Source organism: Ciconia boyciana, chromosome 14 (genome assembly GCF_034638445.1).
Source record: "Ciconia boyciana chromosome 14, ASM3463844v1, whole genome shotgun sequence".
Classification (NCBI taxonomy): Eukaryota; Metazoa; Chordata; class Aves; order Ciconiiformes; family Ciconiidae; genus Ciconia; species Ciconia boyciana.
Window position 1 is genome coordinate 17,466,043 of NC_132947.1, and position 21,017 is coordinate 17,487,059.

The following is a 21,017-nucleotide window of genomic DNA, read 5'->3' on the forward strand; positions in this document are numbered from 1 at the left end:
AGCTATCCCAGTAGAGGTGCATGCACTGTGCAAAGCTAAAAGCTGCTCAGCTTCTTCCTCTGCCTCCACTACAAGACACCCGCCTCATGAGTCTTACATTACAAACTATTTTATTCCCTGAAAATTAATCACTAACCACACTTTCACAAAAAACCTTGAATATAGTATTTTTTCCCCTCAATACATACATACTATATTTAACAGCTTTTTCAAAACATTTTTAATTCAGCTTACACAGCCAGTAAAAGACACTTCAGAGGAACACCTTCTACCAATGCTCAGTTGGACTTTTTTAATTATTGTTTCAGTGCAGACTGCCAAATCCTGTTATCATAGGTAGGAAGATGGAGTTTGACAGAGTAACAAGGAGGTTGTTTTCATAAGGTTAGGCCATATATTGCCTATACAGAATCCTTCTTTAACAAATTGTGATATTATTTGACAGACTGCTGAATATTTTAAATCTCACATCTGGTATTAGTAAAAAGCAATCATTAGAACTCCTTAAAATCAGTGGCAAGACATCCAGAAGAACACAGTGGATGCAACAGGTTTCAAGATTCTATATCACAGCTTCAGAAAAATGATCATTTGCTCTTTTACATCACTTAGCTTTTTAAAGAAAGCTATTTCTACAAAAGTGGAATCTATAGTGACAAAAAATTGTTTGCAGTGGGGAATACAGTACCAATAAGCCTTTTCCTTGCATTATTTTTTACAGAAACACAGAATGTATTTCTAGTAAAAAGGATCTTTTAATTCAGTGAGACAGGAGGATCTTGAGGTACTTTGCTTAAAAGGACTAAATCATTGAGGTTTTTCCAAAAGACAAACAACATGTAAAAGCTGATAGTCTAATTCCACAGCCAATTTTTTTTTTCTGAACACAGTTTTTGTGTCTGCTCAAGTCTTCTGCAGTCTCACATCAGCTCACACTTCTGGCAGATGACAACATTTGTTTGCATACATTTAAGCAAAAAAGCAGTAGGAGACAGGCAGCTCTTCAGAATTTACAATAGCACATTATCTCTGAAGAATTTTTAATAAGCCTGAAGCATACCAAGAATAATGCGTCAGATTTCAGGTGCTATATAGTGTTACTTAAAACTTACCAGCCAGTGTTTACATCTACATTACCTTTCAGTCAAATTTGAGCTACTTAGTTACCAGTAGACACAAAGAAACACAGCTTTTCTCAGCAGTACTAGTCACCCACTAATCATAAACTAAGTGAAACTGGCACTTGTAGTATAAAGATCTGAAGATGACAGTCAAAATACAGTACCTTATAAAAACAGGTACTGCACACAGCTGTTGCCACAAAGTTTATAAACAAAGTGGTCAGTGCTCACAAAATGCTAAAAGCATAGCACTTGCATTGTTGATTAGACAAAAAGAGAAAGAAGCCTTGTTTGGGGAAGAGATAGCTGGCTTTATTTTAGACTTCAGATTTATTTATTTGTTTTGTATTTGAAATTAAAGCCATCTACAACTTCATGCATTCAAATATTATTATTGTGTATACAGATGGTCATTTAAAAGTGACCTGAGGTCCCTTCCCTATCAATTCCAGGATATACTTGCAAATGATAAATTGTTATGGCTGTATTTATGGAGAAGATAGCCATTTTATTATCTTTAAATAAAGAGAATAAAATAATGATTCAGTTACTATTCCTAGCTATCCACAGGTAAGACAAAAGCATTACCTAGGAATGCATCCACTAAACAGCTGATCCCACGCATGGCACGAAAGAATATTTGAGGCAGATGTTTAAGGCAGGGGTACTGATTCAGTTCTTGAGTCATCCCACTCACATTCAGAAACTGCTCCTGAAATTTGGGGGTAGAGCTAATAATGGCTGGGTTACTCAAATCCACAGGATTACTGCATACAAAGAGAGCAAAATATATTTTAGTCAGTTTAAGAACAGCTGTTAGGATTTTTAAAATACTTAAAGACACAATAGTTTAAGGCATTTAAATAACAACACAAAACATCATCCAATATCAATATATTTTTAGCTGTTACTCCATCACAGGAAGTCAACTAACTTCCTGGTTGTCTTAATTTCAAACATTATCCAAATTACACTGAATAATTTTATTAAGATCCAATGAACCAGAGCATACACTTGACAGAATAATCCCACCGCTGCAGTAATATTAATAACTTGTGAGGTCTTTTGAACTCAGTTTAAGAGGTCCTCACATTGATAGAATTATTCCTAAAAGGTAAACAATGAATTAAATACTGCCAGCAACCAGTGACAAGAAAGGGAGTAGGTTGTAAGAGTTTGAGCAATATTTCCTGAGTGATACAAATCCTGTAACAGCAATTCCAGATTTGAAGAGTAGGGTACTTGTGACATTACTATCACAAAAGAAAAACACAAACTTTTTTTTTAAGTTAGTCAAGAAGTAGATTTTGAACAGTGCAATGTTTATCTAGCTTTAATTAGTACATAATGTTTATATTAAAAGGTTATTATTCTGGCCATTCAGAACATTAATGTCATACCATTCCCGAGAATCTTTAAAACCAAGCATGCCGCTTGGTTCAGTTGTGTATTTAAGGAAGAGTAACATGGATGTTAAAATTAACTGTATAGCTTTCTTCATAGAAACAAACATACACCCATTTTAAAAATAATCTTTTGTAGGTTAAATTTAACACCCTGGAGAATAAATGGAAGCAGTATACGTCTCTGAGCTATTGTTCTGCTTTTCCTGTTTGCTATCTCAGAGAAACAAAATTGTATTGAAGTCTTGTTTTTCAGATCCTCCAAAATGCCAAATAGCTAAAAACTTTTTAATTAAATGAACCAGTTTACATTCTGAAAGAGTCAAAGAGTTCAAAGTTGAACAACCTACTCAAAACCTTGTCCTGGACTACTGCAGGGCACTGGTACAACAATTCTCTCGTGCTTTATTCTAATTAGGTGCTTAATCTTAGCAATCTTCAGATAAATTTTTCATCTGTCATGCAAATTTATAGAAATGATGCAAGAATATGAACAATGGATGGCTGCAATTACAATACCTCAGCATGTGTAAAAAGCGAAACCAAGTTTGTGCAACACACTCATTATCCATTTCAGGAGGAATCAGACCAGCATCTTCATCAGGAATTTTAAATGGAGGAAATGAAGGTCCATATGTAAAACGCAGCAATCTAGAAAGCAAGTCAGACAGATCTGTCATTCAGTTAATACTCCTCAAAAATTTAACAGTGCATTTGAGCCTCAAAGGTATCAGCAGTCCACAGGTGACCCACAAGCAACACCACCAGATCCCAAGTTTTCCTAGAGATCCCCGTTTTATACAATCATTTAGCCCTCTTAAAGCTTTGAAGGGTACGTGCCTTGGAGCCTGCTCAAAGGTCCAACCAAATCAAAGAGCTGCTAAGGCATAACACCCCATAGCAGCTCTCCCATCTGTTTAGCCAGGGGGGTTACCAATTAACATAGGCACACACATAACTGACAAGATGTTACATAAGAAGGGAGAAGGGGGGAAAAAAAAAAAGAAGGAATTTAAGCCTTTATTCTCTAGGATCTTTAGCTAAAGTGTCCAATGACACCAACAACTCACATTAGGTTACAGGTCTAAACTCCAAGTTACTGATGACTTGCAATTTACACCAGCACACTGAGCAACACTCGATGCCATCCTACAAGCAGCACAGGATTTGCAAGCCACAGAGCAGCAAGCTCTTCAGAAAAGATGCACTATGTTTTGCAGAAGCTGGGAGTTGCAGAACAGTGAAGAGCAAACCCACAGAGGGCTTCACAGTAATGCAGTATCATGAGAGTAATAGTTTTGACAAATGGAGATCTTTCTCTAGATGTCCTGTAACTACCTGACAAGTCACCAATAAGCTTCACTGAGCCACTGCTGTCTGATTCAACCCCTGCTTCATTCCCAGCTTTGCAAACTTACAGATCAATTTCCCTGATCAACACAATCTTGGTGTTCTCTAAAAGGATGGAAAAGATCTGAGTTGTACCTTCTCAATATTCGAGCACTCCCAGAAATCAGTTTTTGTCTTTCCCTAAGCTAAACTCACTTTTAGCACCATTTCTTGCTTCAGTTATCATGCCCTTATTTCTAAGCTAAGAGTTGCTTGTAATGGACAAGTGTCCCATTTCATCGTTGCCCACTTATAAAGACATAGTTTTACAGAGGTAAAGTCATTACAACTAGGAGAAATGAGGAGAGCAGAAGTCTATGGCCAACTCCTAAACCAAGAGTTAAATAGGCTGAATTACCATCTTCCACCTTCCCCAGCACTGGGCACTACAGTAACTTGGAGCCAACTAATGCAAAATACTAAAAATACAACTAAGTGTGTTTCAAATCACAGGCTATCATAGTAACTAGCTTGAATAGAAAAGCAAGTGAGCTTTAGAACATGAGGCCTTCAAGTCCAAACCAGAAACACACGCACCTGTACCAGGCAGTAACTGCTTTCCAGTATGCCACACTGATGCCCCAGCACTCATTTACATTTAGTGCCCCACAGGCATCACCCCATAGTAGGTTTCTGCTGAGGAATTACCTAGCTCTGACAAACCCAGAAAAGTCTGAGCACACCCCATGCAAAGTCATGCCTCATATCTCTGTTCTGCAGTAGACGGCACTACTTCACAATTCTCCCCTTATGAGCTGCAAGAAATCAGTTTTTCAAGGAGCACGGCCATTTCAGTTATAATCTTAACTGAAGTTTGGGACATTTTCAAGATTGACTGAAAACAGAAATAAATTGCAGTCCACACATCCAAGACAGTTAAAATAGACTTAAAGCACCCTAGATGGGTAAAAGAAGAATCTACTGGTATGGCAACACAACTAAGAGCCTAGTTTCATCCTGCTATGAAGTCATAGCCATGGACACAGATTAACACTGCGTATGTGTACAGATTTCCAAATATAATTTTCCATATGGTTTTAAGTTGAGACATTTACTCTCAGCTTATTGCTAATATCCCAATTCAGAAAACTGTTTACTAGAACAACACTAACTGTTTGAAGCTGGAGCTTCATTCAAGTATTAAAAGTGCAGCTTAAAATACCACTGAATTTAGAGTTAGCCTCAGAGGAGTTCAGCTTTCTGTGTATTAGGCGTAAACCAACAGTACTGAACAGCAGACTAAAACATTACAGAAAATCTGCAGATTACTATGCATCAACAGAACTAAGACTGCTAGTCAACAGTGGAAGATAAAGCGTGGGCATAGTGCATGGAGCAGAACACCAACGCATGTTTTGAGACAGGGCTGTTCTTTTCAGATCAGTGAATCATAAAATATTTTCTGTTATGCAACGCTACATCTAATGAGCTAAAAATAGCTAAAGAAATAGCGTGGGAAATATGCAGAACTTGTATTGCAGCTTTATTTCCCATAGGTTTAACAAGTAGCTGCATAACCTGGGGGGGAGGGGGAAAAAAAAAAATCTATCCACACTTGGAATTTTGACAGGTAATTCAAAAGCAAGAGTTTTCAGAGTAAAAATAAACCCTTACAGAAAAGCATACTATTGAATTTTTCACAGTGCAGCAATTTTAATACATCTTTGAACTTTCATAGAAATGGTTATGGACGTCTCAGGACAGCTACAAGGAGGAGACTCAGACCCCTGCTCCTCACCACTTAATCTAGTTCTTTCCTCCAAGAGGCTGAGATTTGTCCCGCAAAGACTTCATACCACAAAGACCCCAGTATTAAGGGCACTGAGACTCCCCTCTGTTCAGGGCCTTCTATACAGCCTAACCTCTCCTGCAGCCTCCCTGTTCCCATGCCCAGCAAGGCTTGGTACAGCTCTCCTCCAACATTCTCTGGACGAGAGTGCCACTGCTCAGAGAAGAGCCTGCAGTCTGCCTCTGGCCCATCGCATCCCTACTGCCAGGGCGCAAGCGCCAGGCAGCTATAGCACAGCTTCAGCTCCACAGGGCAGGAGAGGCAGAGTCCAAGAGTCACCTCAAACACGGCAACACGCAGTAGTAACAAGCACCTAATAATTTTGGTGGTAACTGCCATTAAACATACAGACTATAATGCTACACTAATATTAATGAGTCATTCTTCATGGGACATGATGAAGAGTCAGTGATGGAGATTAATATAAACACACTGTAAAGTGCTAAATATCAGAGAGATGCTGAGATTACACAATAACAGAGACAATCCAGTTCAGATCCAGATCTTCACTTGCGGAATGAAGACACGCACACAAACAGTAAAAGCCAAGGATACTAACAAGATCTCTCACTTTGTTTTGTTTGTTCACTTTTGGATTGCTGTGCATTCCACAAATAAGCAACTCCAGAGAAAAACATGTATAACCATGATCATCCCCATACATGTGTGTTTATTTCCATGGGATTTCTCCTACCTGGAAGTAAGGGCACAGATGACCTTGCTCCACTGCTCAACTACTGCAGGGTGATGTCGCCAGTTGGCCACCATCTCTTTGGCAGTTTTCCAGTAAGGTGGTGTCGGAAAGCACCGTGTACAAGCTAGTAACCACACCTCAAACAGCACGCCAATTAATTTTTCAGCCAGATTCTCAGCAATGCCACCTTATAACAGAAACAAAGCGCGCCTTTAGTGTGTATTCAATCTAAATAACTTAAACTGAAGTCTCCATGAGGAGATATTTGAAGCGTGTAAAGATTAAGTTCATTTTTTTCAACATTTTTTGTTTAAGAGTGATTCCTGATTGCTTCCTACAGCCAATTAGCCTTTCTACAAGACCAAACATAACATATAAAGCCCAGCCACATATGTGTGTCACTAAGGGACACTGGGAATTCACTGACCTTAGCCTGTCTTCTATTGCACTCTACCTATATTGATGCCTTTTTTTTTAAAATAGGTATAAACTGGCAATATTATTTTCCAGTAGACAGGCCAAACAGCAAGACATAGGTGTTTCAGTGAAACAAATAGGGCACAACATTATCTGAAACCCTTTACCATGAACTGTTCCTGTACAGAGTTCTGCAAAAATACATTTAAGAGAACACAGCTCCAAATCATTCAGTCTTTTCTGACAATGCTATATTTCAGGATAGTGTAGCAGAATTAGGAGCGAGCTATTGTGCTTTGGTGGCTGCTAAGAGCTTTTAACAGGCTTCTCCCCATCCCCCTCCAGGCACCTCAACATCAAGCAGAGCCAAAGGTTTTCCAGTAATTGAACCAAATGGAAGTTGAACATGAACCTTGCACAGTTGGAGCTGCTAGAAGAGTGTCATTGATCTGAAGAAGGAATAATAACAAAACCTCCCAGGTTTCTCTTGCCATAATTGTCGATTCACGAGCCAGTTTCTGAACGGCTTTCAAAACCTGCAAGCACAATCTAATCTGACTAGATCCTGGGTCTGGCCTGCAAGAGAAAAAAAACAGTACTTGAGTCTCTAAACAAGAACTATAAAGTGATGCATACAATAATCTGAACTTTGAGCAATTACAAGAGGAAACATCAATATTATTGAACAAGAGCCAAGAACATTAACTAATATGCTTCTATACACCCTAACTCTGTTTCTAAGCAGCCTAACTATGCCTTCATGAGTACAAGATGTACCGTAACATTCTTCCCTACATGACACAGAACTCACCACCGCAGAGTGAACACTAACTGGAGCAAACTCAACCCATTATTCCAAAGGAATTTATCTTAGACCAAACAATGAGAATGTAGTTGAGACATCACTAATTGTTACATACATAATTCAGAAGGAAAATAGCAAAATTAGGAGAAAATATTGTTAGCAAACTAATCTTAATTCTTCCTAGTTCTCCTCTTACTTCCAAATGTAGATCCAACTCTTATCCCCAATTCCTTGGATTTAGGGGGGAGAAAAAAAAAAATCTAGAAGAGGGTCATTAATAGGAAAATCAGACTAAAGGAAGAGGGGATAAGCAAGGAAGCCAGGGAACAAGTTGATATGACCAAGGTTTTCTCTATAGTAACAACCAGTTCCACACTACCACTGCTGAGTCACTCAACATGAAGTGTTGCAGAAGCAGCACAAAGCAGCATGCTCTCTTCCCATCAGTTTGGACAAGGCAGAACAGGTACAAAATAGTAACATGAAACATTCTGGACAGTATCTGAGGATACTGGTAAACAAAGCTGAGGAAGCCTATAAGTTTAAAGGGTGAAAGAGGAGACTACAAATTAGAGCATGCAATATATGCAAGCCATATTTCAACTTGTAAGCCATTTCCTCATCCTTCCTACCACTTACTGAAAGGATGACCAAAAAAAATCATAAAATATTACCTTCCACTGGACTACTAAGTAGTATTACAAGATTCCTACCAAACATTTTCAGTGTGGTATAACCCACAAGTCCTGTTGCATGGTAAGCATCTTAAGAACATGCTGATCCACTATACAGGAGATCTGCTTTTCTCAGAGAATAGTAGCTTGCATTGAGATCACTTATCAACAGACACACTTTAAAAATACTATCAACTCTTATTTTGATAGAATAAATGTATTACAGTACTGGAAACAAGATTACAAAGAGACAAGATAATATCTAATGCAAAATTGCAGACTACTTAATCGCAGTTCAGCACTTCAGTGGGTTGCTTGATGCTAGTGCTACATCCTAATAGATAGTCTCCGTAGAACAACTTGGGACAAGTAAGCCCTGCCTTGGTTATAGCACTATTTTTTTCCCTGAGCAACAACAGAGCAGATACTTTAATCAAAAGAGATCCTTAATCTTGACAGGCTTGAAGTTTCAAAGCCTGTTTCAACACTTGTTTCCCTAATGATTTAGGGAATCTGTATGAAGGGGGCTTACATGTAGAAGCTCCATATGCAAGATGACTAATGGGATATTTCTGAGCTAATCTGGTAAAGGCAACTCTAAAGTCCCCATCCATCTATGAGTTCCTCTTGTCCACATAGTCAACTGAATGGCAAACTTTGGTTGCAGCATTTTGCAGACTCATGTCCAGATTTCTACACAACCTGGCCTTTTCACTCCCATTCTCATGATTTCCTACGAGAAGCAGAAGTTATTACAAAAAAGCATCTACTACACTTGGACAGTCACATGTTCCACGGTCTCTCAAGCAATTCCAGACATTTTAGTTGCACAGAAGACCCTGGTATCTACACCTCAATCTCCTGGGAAGGGGAGGCAGGAGGAGAGAGTTCTCGTATTTGCCTTCTGTGCTTCCAACAAGAGTTTGTGGTACCGAAACTTTATCTGACAGCAGTAACTACTACTGCTGCTTAAGTAATCTGCAAAGCTTCCTGAATATCGTAGGGTTGTTAGAGACAGAAAGCTTGGAGGTTGTGTGGGGACTGCTCAAATACCTCAAGAAAAGAAGTGTTCATTTCATCAGGGTGGACAGAAGGTCAGTGCTGGAGGGAAGGACGCAAGCACCCTCTCTCTAGTCAGGCCAGCAGACAGAGGAAAGGCAATCTGACTCACCCATCTTTCACTGTTATTTTTCAGCACCACACTATTTCAAGGACTGTGCACGTAAAAATTTGACTAGTGAAGAATTCATTCTCTGCTATGCCAAGGGAATAAAGGTTGCCAGACAGCAGACTCTATTCTGCATGTATTAGAGCTTAGAGAACTTCTGCAGAAGTCTAATCCAGAAGCATGCTTTCCTCAGATTTGTGCCATTGCCCTGACCATCTTTTAATGGGAATTAAAATGCTTTTTTCACTACAAGTTAAGAGCAATGACAACTAAGGTTAGGTGGCAGACTTTGAACCAATCAGTAAATAGCAACGAACTCCTCATCTCAATTTGTATGAGTTATTATTCAAAGCCCTTTATTAACAAAGCCTGCAGGTAAAGTTGGATCACATTAATCCAAGCACAGCAGAGCACTTTGAAGGCCACTTGCGGTGATGCATTATTAATAATGATAAAAGCAGTTGATCTGGTACTTACAGACATACACTAAACATTGATCTTAAGTAATTTCAGGTAGCTAATATTTAGTACTGTTTCACAGGGCACCATTAAATAATCTCCTCTTACTCATCCAACACATGTTTTCAACAGCAGCAGGTAAACTTGTCATAAACTAGAAACGAAGTATGATGTTTGAGCACTCTGACAATATAACTTTGTCCAAGACCTAGAACCTAGAAGTGTGTGTATCTGAACATCATCATCCAAGGATGTCCCATAACACCAGGCTGTCAGATAGCAAGCACTCCTCCGCAGGATTCTTTCAAAACTACCACTGCAAGACGGTCAGCATAATTACGCCCATTTAACATGCAGCAAGATGCAGGCACAAAGCAGCCACTTAACTGCAAGATCCTCCAGCACATCAGAAATGTGGTCAAGTGTTGAGCAAACAAGGCATGGGATTGCCATGACATGCTCTTAGTTATATCAGTTTTACACAATACCAAGCACGTGGTCACACAGTGATGCTATTTAACCTTGCCCCTGCCCTCCAGTCATCTAATACAGATGGTTCTTGAAGTTCTTAGAACAGTAAACATTCAAGTCTAAGAATGATCTGTAATTCTAATTACCTAAACACAGCAGCAACAACTCAATTTGCTACTGAAAATTACAAAACAGGTTTGGAGAGACACCTTCCTCCTAACTTTGCAACAATAGCAGTCTTACTTTCATCATGGCTCATCAGGCCTCTGACAGGTTACCTGCTGACTACAGCTTCGAATTCCAGAGCCTCCTGAGTGTCCCAGCCCTAACACTTACCTTGGTACAAAGAGATTTTGGAGATGTTTGAGAATGCTTTGAACATAAAGGTTTGGTTCCTTAATAACTGGTAAAGGAATGGAGTCCTTAGGTAATACAAGAGCCATAATCCAATCTGTATATACATCGACACAGTATTTCACAGTATCGCCATCCAGAGGGAGGGTCAGTCCGTAACAAACCACCTCCATAGTCCATTTTACCTAACCAAACACAAAGTAAAAGTTATTAAAAATAAATATTAGCAAGTAAACAATAGTCAGTGCACATTGGTTCTAACTCAACAAAATAACAGTAGTTTTGTGGTACAGGCAACTCTAACATATACTGCATTAAAACACCAAGTCATTAATTTGTATATCATGACATTATGAAGATTATGAATAAATGGCAAATCACTCTAAATCCTGAATCTCTTTACTCTAACCTCTAGAGAGAACTCTTCAGAACACACAAGAGCTGATGTAATGGAAGATTTTCAAATTCTAGTAAATATTTGTACTATACAAAGACTTTTAAAAGTCATGTACTGTTGCTTTAAAAATGAAGGTAATTAGGCTTTGTGTTAACTGCTAAATTCCTTGGTTGTTTTTTGGGGTTTTGTTTTTTTTTTTCTTTTTGCTTTAGCCTGAACTTCCTGGTACAGTAGTTCACATAAACACTTACTACTAGGTCATGAAGTACACTGTTGCTATGAAATAGCTGTTAATAGAAGCCTTATGTAGACTACTAACCTACAAATACAGTACACTTCATAAAATTTGGACTATTAAAGAGAGGAAAATAAAAGAGGCTACAGAAAATCATTAAGTTGCTACTCTAGCATGAAGGAAACTATGATCTCTAAGGAAATGCACTTACTTCTTTGTCTGTTTTTAGTAAACTCTCACTTCCAACCGATGATGTAATTAAAGCTTGTCCAAGAGGACGCACCACTGCATTTGCCACTTCTCTCCCCACGTTTTCAGGATAGCTGTGAAGTACACTGGTATTACCCTGATCATTTTGAATGACAAGATGCAAGGATCTCCACTCTGAGTACATAGTGCCTCTATGCTACAATCCAAATAAAACCTGGGGAGCAAGGAATAGAGACATAATTAGTAGATATAACTATGACATGAGTTACCAAAACTGAGGCTGTTTGCCATGATACAGACCCTTGAAAATTCAAGATGCACATGTCCATGTCACACATTTGAAGACCTAGAAGAGATTCCAACAGCTGTTTTTCAACCTTAATATGTTTTTTTAATATAGCCATAAGCTTGTTTTTTTAAAAAAAAAATATTACAGTAAATTTCAGTTAGGGACTAGCAGCCCATTTGAGACACTTAAACTTAATTAGGTATGCCCTAATGCATTTCAAATCCTTGTAAAGTCAATACACACACAGAGTCACTCCCTAATCTACATTTGCCCCAAAGATTCAGGATAGAAAAGCCACTAGGAAGTCTCCCAGATAGCGCACTCAGAACTAGACAGAAGCACCACAGAGTTCTCCTTTCAACAACCTCCCAGTGCAACTGCAGTGGTGCGTTTTCCCTTATTGCAGATTGAGCCAGCTCAGGAAGCCAAGCTGACAGTGAACTAATCAGGTTTTTGCAGTGGTGGGTTTTGGGTTTTTTTTTTTGGCATTGTTGTGAAACCACAAGCAAGAGAGGTGGATTAGAATCATAGAATGCTTTGGATTGGAAGGGACCTCTACAGGTCATCTGGTCCAACCCCCCTGCAAGACCAGGGACATCTTCAACTACATCAGGTTGCTCAGAGCCCCGTCCAACCTGACCTTGAATGTTTCCACGGATGGGGCCTCCACCACCTCTCTGGGCAACCTGGGCCAGTGCCTTACCACCCTCATTGTAAAAAATTTCTTTCTTAAATCCAGTCTAAATCTGCCCTCCCTTAGTTTAAAGCCATTACTCCTTGTCCTGTCACAACAGGCCTTGCTAAAAAGTCTGTCCCCATCTTTCCTATAGGCCCCCTTGAAATACTGGCAGGCTGCTATAAGGTCTCCCCGCAGCCTTCTCTTCTCCAGGCTGAACAACCCCAGCTCTCTCAGCCTGTCCTCGTAGGAGAGGTGCTCCAGCCCTCGCATCATCTTCCTGGCCCTCCTCTGGACCCGCTCCAACAGCTCCATGCCCTTCTTGTGCTGAGGGCTCCAGAGCTGGACGCAGTACCCCTGGGGGGGTCTCACCAGAGCCGAGCAGAGGGGCAGAATCCCCTCCCTCGACCTGCTGGCCACGCTGCTTTTGATGCGGCCCAGTTGGCCTCCTGGGCTGCGAGCGCACATTGTTGGCTCATGGCCAGCTTTTCGTCCATCAGTACCCCCAAGTCCTTTTCCGCAGGGCTGCCCTCGATCACATCATCCCCCAGCCTGTATTGAAACTGAGGATTGCCCCGACCCAGGTGTAGGACCCTGCACTTGGCCTTGTTGAACCTCATGAGGTTCACAGAGGTCCCCTTCTCCAGCTTGCCCAGGTCCCTCTGGATGACATCCCGTCCTTCTGGTGTGTCAACTGCACCACTCAGCTTGGTGTCATCTGCAAACTTGCTGAGGGTGCACTCGATCTCGCTGTCAATGCCATTGATGAAGATATTGAACACCACTGGTCCCAGTACAGACCCCTGAGGGACACCACTCATCACTGATCTCCATCTGGACATTGAGCTGTTGACCGCTACCCTCTAGATGAGACCATCCAACCAATTCCTTATCCACTGAACAGTCCAGCCATCAAATTCATATCTCTCCAATTTAGAGAGAAGGATGTTGTGGGGGACCGTGTCAAAGGCTTTACAGAAGTCCAGATAGATGACATCCATTGCTTTTCCCTTGTCCACTGATGTGGTAACTCCCTCGTAGAAAGCCACTAGGTTGGTCAGGCAGGACTTGCCCTTGGTGAAGCCATGCTGGCTGTCTTGAATCACCTCCCTGTCCTCCATGTGCTCTAGCACAGCTTCTAGGAGGATCTGTTCCATGATCTTCCCAGGCACAGAGGTGAGGCTGACAGGTCGGTAGTTCCCAGGGTCCTCCTTTCTACCCTTTTTAAAGATGGGCACAATGTTTCCCTTCTTCCAGTCTCCAGGGACTTCACCTGACTGCCATAACTTCTCAAATATCATGGAGAGTGGCTTGGCAACTACATCAGCCAATTCCCTCAGGACTCTGGGATGCATCTCATCAGGTCTCATAGACTTATATATGTTCAGGTTCCTCAGGTGGTCACGAACCTGATCTTCCCTTGCAGTGGGAGGGGCTTTACCCCCCTGGTCCCCAACATGTTGTCCATTGACTCAGGAGGGGCGAGGAGAACAGTTGCCAGAGAAGACTGAAGCAAAAAAGTTGTTGAGTACCTCAGCCTTCTCCTCGTCTGTTGATACTAGGTCACCATTCTTGTTCATCAGTGGAGGTACGCTTTCTTTAACTTGCCTTTTCTGGTTGATATACCTGTAGAAGCCCTTCTTGTTATTCTTTGCATCCCTTGCCAAGTTCAGCTCCAGCTGCACCTTGGCCTTCCTGACCCCATCCCTACACAAACGGGCAGCGTCCCTATACTCTTCCCAGGTTACCCGTCCCTACTTCCACTGCCTGTGCAGTTCCCTCTTGCTCTTTAGTTTGACCAGCACGTCTCGACTCAGCCATGCCAGTCTCTTCCCTTAGAAGATTAGAAGCAGCAAGAGTTAAGCTATGCTTCCACAGTCACTCTCAGCCAGCGTTTGCCCAGAAGCAGGGCAGGGTATGCCCTTCTGCTCCAAGAGCAATGGATTGTGCTGCACCATCAGCACATACGCAACACCTACCTGCTGTACAGAAACAAGCTTGGGAGCCTGGCCAGAGCAAGCAGCCCCAGGCAGCAGGGAGGCACAGTGCGACAAGGCCAGCTGCTAGTCACAGGACTGCCATCCAGTCTCACCAGGCAGCACTATGCAGCTCAAGGAGATCCGCCATGCACTGCCAGTTTGATCTAGACATAAAAACATTCAGAAAGCCAAACCGGCACAAACATTTTGTCTGCCGAGATAGTTTTTACCTGAATCAAGATCTGATATAACTCATGTGAGATGAGCATCTGTGCCAACACAAAGGAGCAGTGAGGACACATGGCCGGGAGGGGTGGCAGGAGCATCCTTTCTGGCAGTAGCAGGCCTTTGTACCCACTCACAGCAACTTTAAAACTGCAGCTTAAGCAGGTGTACCACAGCAGCCTAAGCCATCAGAATTGGGACTGCTCTATCTCCCCCTTTCCTCCTCTCCCACCAACACCGGTAGTCTTTTATCATTTATCTGAGCCAGCTGACCATGTGAACAATGAAACAAGGAAAACAGGGTCGGCACAGGAGAAAAGCAAGGAGTGTTCAACAGCCACAGCTTAGATCAGCTCAAGCTGTTACAAATGGCAACCCAAGGACCATTCGCCAACTACGCTTAGCTAGCACATTTTGGAAGCCAGTTAGTTATACAGGGAATGTTTTGAATGCCTCCCTTAGACATTCCTTGGCCCAAAACCAAATGAGAAGCCAGGCCTGGAAATACACCTTCCTAGGGACAAGCCACCATTTAAACAGGTCTGCCTATTTAGCTGACTCTGAGTGTTTATTTACACCCAAAACCTACATAAAAAGCCTGATGATTCCCTTCAAGGGAAGGAAGAAGGCAAGGTAGCAAGATCTTGGTTTTCCAAACTACATCCTTCCTGGTCTGAGGCAGCAATCACGTGTGCTCATCTGATAGCAAATTAATCAGAGCAGCCACAGCCTGCAGGAAGCATATCCTCTCCATCCTTTAGGCATTTTCTCTCCTCTGGGGGCTGCAGCAGGGCGAACATGCATGCCACTGTAGTCAAAACCCTTAGGCTTAGAGGAAAACAACAATTCCAAGACACTAGCTCTTGGGACACAGAGAAGTCACAAAAAAACCCCTAAACAAACAAAAACCCCAAAATGAACATGATTCACAATCCTTAGCGATGGCTTCAGTCACTGCTTAACTTATTATATAGGTTTCCCTACTGCTATCTTTTCCCCTTTCTTCATATCCTATACCCACTGGGCCTCTTCATCTTCCCCTTTCTGTCCCACCTGAACACTGCCTTTGTCTCCAGCTTGTGTTTGGAGTGGAAGGAGGGACAGAAGTGAAATACCATCCACTTTGTAAGATTTCCCCTTCCCCTCTCAGGCCCAGAGCACTGCCTCTACCCCCAGAGCAGCGTGCCCCTTTCCCCGGCCCTGCTGCTCAGCACAAGGGAAGGGCGAAGGCACCCTCCATCCCTCCCATTTGACACTTGAACTCATTACAGAAGCATGTAACACCATTTGAGGTTTAAATAAGCTGATTTCAACCGATAAAGCAGCATGTACTTTCCATTGCCACACTCCAGCTGAAGGACTGGCAGTTAACAGCTCATGGCAGGACCTTATCAGCGTGCTGATAACTGCAAGCACACTTAGAGAGACTGCCCTAATACCAGAACAGGGTTCTCAGAAGCATGGAAGTGTTGCACAGTACAAGCAAATTGTAGGCAGCGCCTATGTAGGAGCTTTCTTGTCTAGAAAACAAAAGTCAGAGAGACAAGGATTCCCAAATCCTGCTGCATTTTGGAAAACCCTCACTGCACTAGGGCAAGGCAATAAGGGGACACAACCACCTGCCTTCGTGCAGCTTCCTGCCACGCTGAAGCAATGATGCAAAGCTCTTTTGGGTGGCCCTTCCACACTTCTGAGAGGAGCAGCATTTGTAACAGATACACAATAGATATAATACGCCACATTTAAGAGAGGTTTAGCAGCAGGACGGGGTAGCCAAAAACTCTGGTGCCACATACACCCAGCCTGCTGCCCAACCTTCATACATAAATTTAATTATCAAATCTGTATCAGATTAATATTCAAGACTTCCTTTGGTCTTGCCATAAAAGAAATCCTCTGTTAGTCTTACCAATATACAAGGAATACTGAAACAAGTAATTGCTTCAGATGCAAAAATCCTTTTGAGGTGGGATTTCCTACACTATTGATTTTATTTGCCTCCTACATTTAGCAGTAAGAAGTTTTTATTTGCAAGGAGTAGAAGTTACTTTTCATTTAAGACTCCACTTCAACTGCCATTTGAATTGGAAATTGCTGCCATCTGTTAGGATTGGGGTATAGCTAAACTCATCTACTATACAGCTTCTTATAACTGGACATAAGTTAAAAAAGGCTGGTAAGTCTCCCCACACAATTGTATCTGTTACGATGTTCTCTTTCAACAGATTCAATATACTGACAGTTCTATAACTTGCTTTAAACAAAAGGCACCTAATGTTTCATAGAAGCAGGACTCACTCCCTCAGAAGAGGCTGTATTTATCACAAATTACTTAAACAGCAAATTGAAAAAAAAATGCGACTGTCACACCACGCAAACAGCATACCCCGATTTTTACTTCTGTTTTTGCAATGCTTCTGCATTTCAGCTTCAAAAAAAGCATTCTCACTGGCCCAAATAACATCTCCTAAGTTTCAGGCAGCTGAATATTCATATTCCACATAAACATATGTCTTACTGAGGTTCAAATCACTAAGGACTCTCAGAATGACAGGCAACCTAATTAAGAGGAGGGGTGGGAAGAAGAATAAAGAAAACCCTGAAGTTTACCAAGCAGTTTTACACGCTCTCAAGTTTGGAAAGGGGTCATGTTAATGTTCCTGGAGGCTGCACTAAATAAAACATCCCCAGATTCTCACAGACAGACAGATCTGGAAAGAAATTGTCAGTATTAACACTGGCAGAACACTGAGAGATGTGAAGTTAAAATATTTACCATCTACTATGAAACTGAGCATAATTCCAATATTCCTTAGTGTGATAAATAATTTGGGTTTCAATATATTCCCTCCAGATCCATTTCAGCTTAGGAATTTTAGTAGCTATCACCATATAAACCACTGAAAATGGATGTTCCAGCATTTAAGACTAAAGATCCTCAGTTCATAAACACTGTAGAAGCTAGTGAGCATGAAAGAACTTACTAATGAGCCCATAAAACTCCAAAATAAAGATATTTAAGTTCTATTTCCAGTCCCCAAAGACTTAATATGAACAGCTGCAGCCAAAATATTTAAACTCCTGGATCAGTAAAGTTAGACAGTGAGAATTACCTAAGTAAATAACAGACCCACATTCTGCAACTACTTTGAAGGAATACACAGGAGCTCAGAGCCTAAAGCAGAGGTGAGGTTTTTGGAGTGTGTGCAGGGGAGCGGTCAGGGAACCAATATTGGTGTACAAAGCAGCTCCTCAGAAAGCATGTGCTGAGTGAGGGGAGTGTTGCAGGCAAACATGAACAGTTAGCCCTTCGTGCTCAGCAGCTTCATACATAAAGTGAAATGTTTGCCTACAATGCAAAAGGATTTCAAGCACAAAGACAAGCTGTCCCAAAAATGGATGCTTCTTAGGTTTTATCAGAACCAAAAAAAACAGAGCCTGAGCTGAAAATTCAACGGAGGCAATTGTTATTAATATAGCAGATGCAAAGACCACCAGCAGAGAGATGCTCAAGGAAGACTGAAGACCTAATAGTGTAAACCAGAGAAGCATCAACATGAAGGGTCTACACCATAAAGTTCTGGGATATTAGATATACTTCACAAGTATTTCACAGAAAACAAGCAATCCCTCTCTCTAACATGACCCCTACAACACCAATAGTACTGACATCTGCTCTCTAGAGGTGACAATTACTGTCAGAAAGCCATCTTGCCACAACCCATCTTCCCTGGATCACGTACCAAAGAGGTTTATGAGCAATTTTTCAAGCCAGCTGAGGCCTACGATGTCCCGAGCATGGACAACTGCCATGTGCCCACTTGTCCCACCTTGAGGCTGCTGCCCCTCTGCCCTCCAAGTTTCTGCTGCAGGGAGCGACTTAGATCTTGCCAAGACTAACTCAGCACCGCTCATATTAAGCCCACCGGGACTGAAGAAGCGCAGACCCCTCCAGGCAGCTCACCTTTGGAGCCCATCCAACAGGTAAGCTCAGCCCTAGGCACGCACCATGTGTAAAGGACAACAGGCAGAGCAGATAGCAGGCAAAAAATAAAAAAGGCAAGAGCCAAACAGAAGACCCATCTGAGAGAAACACTAGCAGAATGTTGGTATTTTGTTAAAGAATAAATGAAGATGCACGTCAGGATTACTATTAAATGAAAAAAAAAAGAGTCTAGATTCAAGGCAGGAAGAGATTAGGCACAGAAAAAGACAGGAACTCGTGTCATCCTTTCCCAGCCCATTCAGCCACAGTGCTACTGAGTAGAAGAGAAGAGGATCACAGCTCCCCTTTCCCAGGGAAGATGAATTCGTCTGATTTTATCAACTAACTGTAGAAGAAGTTAATACATTAATCTGATGCAGGCAAGGCTGGGTCTCAAACATAAGGTGCCATTTAAGCCTCAGGGCTTGGGTCTCACTCTCCCCAGCACTCCCTACGTGCTGACTTCAGAGACCCCACCACCATTCTGGTTCCCGAGAGCACCACTGGACACCAACCTTCCCAAAGCAGGAAGCAGGGCACCTGCCACAGAGAAGAAAGCTGCCTAAAAATTGCATACTGTAACATCTTAGGATTAACAGAGCCATAAGAAAGCAAAAACATCAGTCAATTTTGTATGTTTTGGTTACTACTCTGCTTTCAAGCTTCATTACTCAAACATCAGTACTACTTTGCTTTTCGCTGTCATTCTCATCTTTAAAAGCAGGGTTGAGAAAATTATCTTCCAGGCAGGTCATCTGAGAATTTAAGGAGTTTTCACATCCCTCCCTTGTGCCAAAAACCACGTAAGGAACTCCATCACAAAACAGTGCATTTCCCTGACCCAGACTGAGAATAATTTTTACTCAACTGTTTATTTTACATTCGCACTTCTTCCTCAGTACAGTTCCTTGTGCAACTCTACAAACTGCACAGCCAGGAAGGGACCTCCTGAAGCCGCTGGTCCCCTTACCCCGGGGAGCAAGCCTTGCTGTGCTTTTACTGCTGCTCACCGTTTTCCAGAGGAAACCTGATCTACTGCCCACAGGCCCTGACGATCAAATGAGACGAAAGATAAGCAAGGGAAAGCAGAATCGTGGCAAAGCCAGGAGGCCTGCAGCCAGGAACACAAGGCACCACCGGATTATTCGTAAGAAAGTCTGCAGGGAAACAGCGACAAAAACTTTTCTCCCCCTCACGACCGCACTCCTGCTCGCGGCAGCCGGCACGGGAGTAAGGGAGCTCGGCGACCGCGGGTGACACCTCACGCTCGTTTCGGGGACCCGAAACGCGGCTCAAACCCGGTCTCCGGGCCGGGGAGGACCCCAGGGCCGCGGGCCGGTGCGAGGGGGTGCCCCGAGGCCCGCTCCCGCCCGCCCTGCGGCGGCTCCGCGGCCCCGGCCGGGCCCCCGGCAGCTGCCCGAGGCGACCGCGGAAGCCCCTGGGGGCAAGCGCGCTCCCCGTCCGCTCCAGCCCGGCCCCGCCGCGCCCGCAGGCCCGGCCCCGCGGCCGCTAGCGCAGAGGTCAGCGCGGCGGAGGCTCCCGGGCGGCGCCCCGCCGCCACAGGCCCCGCCGGCGGCAGGAGCGGGCCGGGCGCGGGCAGCGCCACCGCGGGAGAGCCCGGGCCGCCTTACCTGCGCCGAAGGGCCCGGCGGGCATGTCGGGGCAGGGCCGGCCGCTCCGCCCTCAGGCCGCCGGCTCCATGGTGCCCGCGGCGGCCGAGGCGACACAGGGGAGACGCCGCTCCGCGCTGCCCCGCTCCGCTCGGCCCCGCTCCACCGCGGCCGCTTCCGGCAGCGCCACAAAGCGCACGGCGGGCGGCCGGGCCCGGCGGCGCCCTGCGCATGCGCACGGGCGCCCTGCAGCATGGCTCCCCACCCAAGTACGCGGCCCCCTCCGCCGGTGGCGCCGAATAAGTCGCGGGGGAAGGCTGCGCGCGTGCGCGGGTCGGCCGCGGCCGCCCCTGTCGCCGCCGCCGTGCTCTTCCTCTTAAAGGGGCCGCGCGCGCCTCGCCCGCGCCGTCCAGTCCCGCCCGCCGGCCGCAGCCCCCGGCGCCCTGGGCCGCCCCGCGGGTCCTCGCTGTCCTCAGCCGCAGGGAGGCCTTCGCCTTCGCCTTCGCCTTCTCCTTCTCCTTCTCCCCCCTCTTCTCTGGGCGCTGCTGCCCCTGGCCTCAGGGCAGGGCCCCGTGAGGGCTCACCGTGACCCCACACAGGGCCCGGGGCAGCAGCCTCGGCACAGCAGCAGGGCCCGTCCGCCCCCGGGTGCCCCCAGGCGTTGGGA

At 43.8% G+C, this 21,017-nt stretch overlaps 1 protein-coding gene across 4 annotated transcripts in view; it reads right to left on the reverse strand.

The window, feature by feature from the left end:
* Positions 1-20,528, reverse strand: part of RALGAPB (Ral GTPase activating protein non-catalytic subunit beta) — a 67,287-nt gene extending 46,759 nt beyond the window's left edge. For 2 of the 4 annotated variants that reach the window (XM_072878846.1, XM_072878842.1), the window contains exons 1-7: positions 20,372-20,528; positions 11,588-11,800; positions 10,727-10,929; positions 7,226-7,389; positions 6,397-6,583; positions 3,044-3,175; positions 1,710-1,888 (exon numbers count right to left, since the gene is read on the reverse strand). In XM_072878846.1, the coding sequence (XP_072734947.1) occupies positions 1,710-1,888; positions 3,044-3,175; positions 6,397-6,583; positions 7,226-7,389; positions 10,727-10,929; positions 11,588-11,770 (1,048 nt within the window). In that variant the 5' untranslated portion in view covers positions 11,771-11,800; positions 20,372-20,528. Of the gene's footprint in view, positions 1-1,709; positions 1,889-3,043; positions 3,176-6,396; positions 6,584-7,225; positions 7,390-10,726; positions 10,930-11,587; positions 11,801-11,886; positions 11,903-14,530; positions 14,661-20,371 lie in introns of those variants that run through there. The other 2 variants (XM_072878844.1, XM_072878845.1) reach the window with 2 other exon arrangements.
* Positions 20,529-21,017: the final 489 nt, after the last annotated feature.